Here is a 5894-nt window from a genome sequence, read left to right on the forward strand (position 1 = left end):
TGGACACCAAGTGGGGGGTTCCCTCACAGTAGAAGGGGGATGGTCCCTCAGCGCTTGCTGTCCTGGGTAGGGAGAGGACCAGAGCTCCCAGCCATATGGGGAGATGAGGCCAGACAGACAGACAGACAGACACCAGGTGGGGGTCCCTCTGCGCTTGCTCTCTTGGGCAGGGAGAGGCCCAGGGCTCCCGGCCAGATGGGGAGAGGAGGCCAGACAGACAGATACCAACTGGGGAGTTCCCTCGCAGTAGAAAGGGGTCCCTCTGCGCTTGCTCTTTTGGGTTGGGAGAGGACCAGGACTCCCGGCCAGATGGGGAGAGGAGGCCAGACAGACAGACAGACAGACACCAGGTGGGGGTCCCTCTGCGCTTGCTCTCTTGGGCAGGGAGAGGACCAGGGCTCCCGACCAGATGGGGAGAGGAGGCCAGAAGACAGACACCAACTGGGGGGGTCCCTCTGCGCTTGCTGTCCTGGGCGGGGAGAGCAACAGGGCGAGGCGAGGGCCTGGGGTGAAAGGCCAGCCCGGAGCGGCGGGCGGGTGGGAGGGCAGTGCCAGGCCGGAGAGGGAGGGAGGGAGGGCGAGGCCCGCGGGCTCCTTGGCACCCTGGCGCCCGGCACCTGGGCACCGCGGGCCCGGGCCCGGCTGGCTCGCTGGCTCGGTCCCTCCCCTCGGGCCCGGCCGGCGCGCTCACCTGGGCGTGCTCACTCGGGCCCGGCCCCGGCCCCGGCCCCGGCCTCGAGCGTGGCGAGCTGCAGGCGCACGCGGCGGGAGCCGGCGGCGGGCGCGGGCGCGGCGCGGGCGGCGCGGCGGGCGGCGTGCGGGGCGCGCGGGGCGGCGGCGGCGGCGGGCGCGGACCAGCGGCGGGACAGCTTGCGCGCCAGGCGGGCCAGGGCGGAGGGCCGCAGGCCGTAGTCGCGCTCCAGCTCCTGGCGCGAGATCTCGATGTTGCCGGTGTACCAGAGGATCCAGCCGAGCAGGCTGAGGAAGACGAGCAGCGCGCCCGAGTAGATGAGCAGGTCGCCGAAGTCGCGGCCGCGCACCTGCAGCTGCGCGAACACGCCGGTCAGCAGCGCCGCCATGCCCGCCACGTCCAGCGCCACGGCCAGCAGCAGCGCCGCGCGGCAGCGCCCCAGCCCCGACGCCGGGCTCCGCGCGCGGGGGGCCCCCGGGGCGGCCGGGGCCGGGGCCGGGGCCGAGGCGGGCGCCGCACCCGCGCCGGGCGCTGCGGCCATGGCCTCTCGGGCTGCTGCGGGACGGGCGGCGGGGAGGGCGGCCTCGGGGTGCGGCCCGGCCCGGCCCGGCCCAGCCCGGCCCGGGGCGGGGTCAGGGCCGGCGCCAGGTGCGCCCCGGTGCCCGCCGGGGCGCGGCCCTGGTCAGTGCGAGGTGAGGTCGAGGCCGAGAGGAGAGGACACACACACACACACACACACACACACACACACACGAGGGGCGGGGCTGGCTAAGGGCCCGGACAGGCTTCCCCCACTCCCCAACTAGGTCGGGGGTGCGGGGGGGACCCGGTTCTTGGGCACGGCTGGGCCCCTCCTGGCACGGTCCCTGGCACCGCCTGCAAGTGATCTCTGAGCACTGAGCCAGTGGGAGTGGCTGAAGGCAAACACACACAAAATGAAGCCCCCAGAGGCAGGGAAGGAGGCCCCACAACGAGAGCCCCACGGTTAGAGGTTCTTGCACACGGCTGGGCCCCTCCTGCTAGGTCCCTGGCACCTCTTGTAAGTGATCTCTGAGCACTGAGCCAGGAGGAAGCTCTGAGCACGACACGACAAGAGCGGCTGAAGGCAAACACACACACACACACACACACACACACACACAGCCCCCAAAGAAATGCTCAAGACGTCCGGCTAGGCAGGGAAGGAGGCCCCAAAATGAGAGCCCCAAGATTGGAGGCTTTTGCACACGGCTGGGCACCCCCTGGCACGGTCCCTGGCACCTCCTGTAAGTGATCTCTGAGCATTGAGCCAGGAGGAAGTTTCGAGCAGGGCGGGAGTGGCTGAAGGCAAACACACACTCACACACATACAAAAAACAAAGCCCCAAAAGAAATGCTCAAGGCGTCAGGCTAGTCCTAGGCGGAGAAGGGAGGCCCCAAGATTTGGGGTATCTGGCTTCTCCTCTTCCCCTCCCCAAAATGCAACTGATTTTTGCCGCAACTCCGGCCCTCCGGGCAAGGGCCGTCCTGGAGAAGCAAGCCCACGACTGGCTTTTCTCTAGCTCAACCACGGTCTGAAGTGGCATTTTAGGGGCCTTGGAAAGTTTTCTTTAAGAGGCCTCTCCGCCTAGTCGCTAGGGAACCAGCCAAGGAGCCGCCGGAAAGGGCCGAAGCTCTCCGAGCGCGCCCGAGCGATTCCGGAAAGAGCCGAACCCGGCGGCCGACGAGTTCCGGAAACATCCGAAGCGCTTCGGCGCCTGCGGGGTGGGGGCAGTAGCCGAGGGAAAAACATTCCCGAAACGCATCGGAGGCTCGACGGAAGCCTCCGGAGACGCCCGAGCGGCGGCGACGCGCTGACGGAAATAACCGAGCGGACCCGAGCCGCGCGAGGACCCTCTGCGCGTGCGCGCAAGGAGCGGAAGCGGAAATGCGTTGGGCATTAAAAGCGGAGCCCCGCCCCCGGCAGGCTCTTTCCGTCTCCGGCAGCAGCGGCGAGTGGAGGTGAGTGGCGCGTCGTGAAGCACCGCGTGGCCTAGCCCCGTCCCGTCCCGTCCCGTCCCGTCCCGTCCCATCGCGGCCGAGCTGGGCAGATCCCCGGCGCCCCAGATCGTCCTCGGGCCTGGTTCCAAGTCCCCCTGTTTCTCGGGGTCCCTGATCGCCTCGCGCGCCCCTGGTCTTGTCCCCGCAGCCGCCACCATGTCCGCCCACCTGCAGTGGATGGTCGTGCGCAACTGCTCCAGCTTCCTCATCAAGAGGAACAAGCAGACCTACAGCACCGTAAGTGGGGCCGGGGTGGACCCCCAAATCCTGGCTTCCCCCCAGCCCTACCTCCAGTTCATCGCAGCCTCTTCTTCCCAGGAGCCCAACAACCTCAAGGCCCGCAACTCGTTCCGCTACAACGGCCTCATCCACCGCAAGACGGTGGGCGTGGAGCCGGCTGCCGATGGCAAAGGCATCGTGGTGGTGATGAAACGCAGATCCGGTGAGTGAGGGGACCACGGGGGACCCCTCCCCGCGCGCGCGCGGCTGCCAGCCACTGTCTAGGACAGGGAAGAGGGGCTTGAGCACCTCAGAACCTTGCTGGAGGAGTTTTGGGTTGCTGCTGGTGGTTGTGGGGGTCGCCCAGGCAGAGTCTGCCTCCGATGTCGCATTCCTTTTCTTTTTTCAAGTTGGGAGTTTTAATGCTTTTGTTTGGGCTGCTAATGACTGTGTTGCTCGAGTGACATCTGCCTTCCTGGAGGAGCTGGTGCAGGCTTAGCGCTGTGTGTGTGTGTGTGTGTGTGTGTGTGTGTGTGTGTGTGTGTGACAGACAAGAGGAGCTGGTGCAGGCTTAGCTGTGTGTGTGTGTGACAGACAAGACAGCCACACTGTGGGGACACACTATCCTGAGGCCTTAGTGCAGCCCAGAAAGCTTCCTTTTGGTGTTGGCTTTGGGGTCCAACAGAACCTAGAACCAGCCATTCGCTCCCTGCCTCTCTCTCCTCAGCCCAGCACGCATTGGGCTGATTGGGGTGGGACTGTTTACACTCTTGTCCAGTTCAGGACCGGACTGTGGGCCGCCTGGACCCTTCAGTTGCCATTTTACCGCTGTATGCATTGGTCTGGATATCATAGAGGGCCATGGATGGTGACTGAGCAAAGGAGGCCGTGCCTCAGGGCTGGGCCTCCACGCTCATGCATGCCTGTCCCCCTCCAGGCCAGCGGAAGCCCGCCACCTCCTACGTGCGGACCACCATCAACAAGAATGCCAGGGCCACCCTCAGCAGTGTCCGCCACATGATCCGCAAAAACAAGTACCGCCCAGACCTGCGCATGGTGAGGGGGACGGGTGGGCACTGGGGGGTGGGCAGGTGTTCCCACAGCTGGACAACCGAGTAACCGGAGTCCCACTCTACTCCCAGGCCGCTATTCGTAGAGCCAGCGCCATCCTGCGCAGCCAGAAGCCCGTGGCGGTGAAGAGGAAGCGGGCGCGCCCCACCAAGAGCGCCTGAGTGCTCCCCCATCAATAAAGGTGTCAGCTGACTCCTCGACTTTGAATCCTTATTTGTCGCCTGTCCTGGTCCCAGGGCTCCCTGCTGTGCCTCACTGGGACTGGGTGCTGGGGGAGGCATCTCTGTCCTGTCCTGCTTGGTGGGACCCCAGGTTCTGTGGACTCTGGACAAGGGGCGTTCATCGGGTGCCTCTTCAAGGTTGGGCACTGCCACATCTCTTGAGCACATGCCATGTGGGGGTCCCAACGCAGGCTGTGGCATCGGTCCTGAGGGGTTGGGCATACACAGTTCCCTTCTGGTATTGACCATGACCCTGAGCATGCCCTGCACCCTGGGGACAGGGTCAAGTCATGTGCTGTGAGCCTGGCACTTTCATGCTCTCATCTGAAGATGCTCTGTACACTGAAGTACTTTCATTAAGGTGCTTCTGTTTTGTCAGGGATCCCCAGAGGCTACAGAACTACCTGGCACCCACTGATCACCCACTTGGGATCCTTGGGTGTTGGAGGAGGGGAATAAGCAACAGAGCCCATCCCTGCTTGCGGTGGGGGGGGGGGACCTGCTGTTCAAGGCAAGAGCCTGGGCCCCATTACTACCTGCAGTCCCTATGTCCTCAATGCCCCGCACTGGGATCACCAGCTCTTTCCTGCTTTTCTCTGAGGCAGGCATGGAGCATGGCATCTGGTTGTGCTCTGAAGGGGCCCTTAGAGGTTTTTGGGGTACTCAGGTGGTTGCCAGGGCTAGTTCTCAGAGTTGTGTGCAGGTCCATAGTATATACATTTCTCTGGCACTGCACTCAGAAGATTCTGGCAGGCTCTGGGCCAAATGGGTTTCAGGGAATCTAGCCCCAGAGTGCTGACAATTATGTTCTGGGCCCTCTCTCCCTTGTTCTTGAAATCTTGTGCCAGGCAGTTAGTGCCCTGGGGCCTCTCAGCCACCCTGCCTGAGCTCTTGAAGGACTGAAGGACGGGTAGGATGAAGGATGGAGAGGTAGACTGGAGAAAGCTGTCTCTGCTGGGCTCACTCCAGCCACATCTCTTCTGGGACAGGGCTGGTGCTTTGAGCATAGGACTGATGATAGTGGGGGGTATGTGGGCAAGTTGGAGCTGAGCAGGAGCAGACAGCAAGGTTACTTTGCTGAAACAGATTGCTACAGTAGGTACCTGCACCAATTCCTTTACCACTTAGAAACAATTTTTTTGGGGCTACATCCGGTGACCGTTCACAGGTTACTCCTGGCTATGCACTCAGAAGTCGCTCCTGGCTTGGGGGACCATATAGGATGCCGGGGGATTGAAGTGCAGTCTGTCCTAGGCTAGCACTGGTAAGGCAGACACCTTAACCCTAGTGCCACCACACTGGCCCCAGAAACAATTTTTAAATTTTTTTTGGTTTTTGGTCATACTCGGCATTGCTCGGGTTACTCCTGGCAGGCTCGGGGACCATATGGGATGCCGAGATTTGAACCACCAACGTCTATGCAAGACAAACGCACTGCCTCCATGCTATCTCTGGCCAATTTTTTTTTTTTTTTGGGCGGTATCACACCCGGCAGTGCTCAGGGGTTACTCTAGGCTCTACGCTCGGGGGACCCTATGGGATGCCAGGATTTGAACCACGACCTGCATGCGAGGCAACGCCTTATCTCCATGTATCACTCTGGCTCCTATTTTTTTTTTTTTTTTTTTGCTTTTGAGCTTCAAACCTGGCAATCCTCATGGCTCTAATGGCAT

General features: G+C 62.8%; 2 protein-coding genes across 2 annotated transcripts; one reads left to right on the top strand and one right to left on the bottom strand.

The window, feature by feature from the left end:
* Window positions 1-701: 701 nt before the first annotated feature.
* On the bottom strand, window positions 702-1232 carry TMEM238 (transmembrane protein 238). Its single transcript, XM_049787109.1, has one exon. The coding sequence runs from the start codon at window positions 1230-1232 to the stop codon at window positions 702-704; it is 531 nt and encodes a 176-aa protein (XP_049643066.1).
* Window positions 1233-2857: 1625 nt separating this feature from the next.
* On the top strand, window positions 2858-4198 carry RPL28 (ribosomal protein L28). Its single transcript, XM_049787114.1, has 4 exons — window positions 2858-2947; window positions 3029-3152; window positions 3867-3985; window positions 4072-4198. Exons 1-4 carry the CDS (start codon window positions 2867-2869, stop codon window positions 4159-4161), a joined length of 414 nt encoding a protein of 137 aa, XP_049643071.1. The 5' UTR covers window positions 2858-2866; the 3' UTR covers window positions 4162-4198.
* Window positions 4199-5894: the final 1696 nt, after the last annotated feature.

This window comes from Suncus etruscus, chromosome 14 (assembly GCF_024139225.1).
Source record: "Suncus etruscus isolate mSunEtr1 chromosome 14, mSunEtr1.pri.cur, whole genome shotgun sequence".
NCBI lineage: Eukaryota > Metazoa > Chordata > Mammalia > Eulipotyphla > Soricidae > Suncus > Suncus etruscus.

What these genes read in the sequence shown, in the direction of transcription:
- TMEM238 (XM_049787109.1), bottom strand. Translation starts at nt 1,232, where the DNA reads ATGGCCGCAGCGCCCGGCGCGGGTGCGGCGCCCGCCTCGGCCCCGGCC.
- RPL28 (XM_049787114.1), top strand. Translation starts at nt 2,867, where the DNA reads ATGTCCGCCCACCTGCAGTGGATGGTCGTGCGCAACTGCTCCAGCTTC. An exon ending in ACAAGCAGACCTACAGCACC is followed by an intron (nt 2,948 to 3,028) that starts GTAAGTGGGGCC and finishes TCTTCTTCCCAG; the next exon opens with GAGCCCAACAACCTCAAGGC. An exon ending in ACCGCCCAGACCTGCGCATG is followed by an intron (nt 3,986 to 4,071) that starts GTGAGGGGGACG and finishes CTCTACTCCCAG; the next exon opens with GCCGCTATTCGTAGAGCCAG.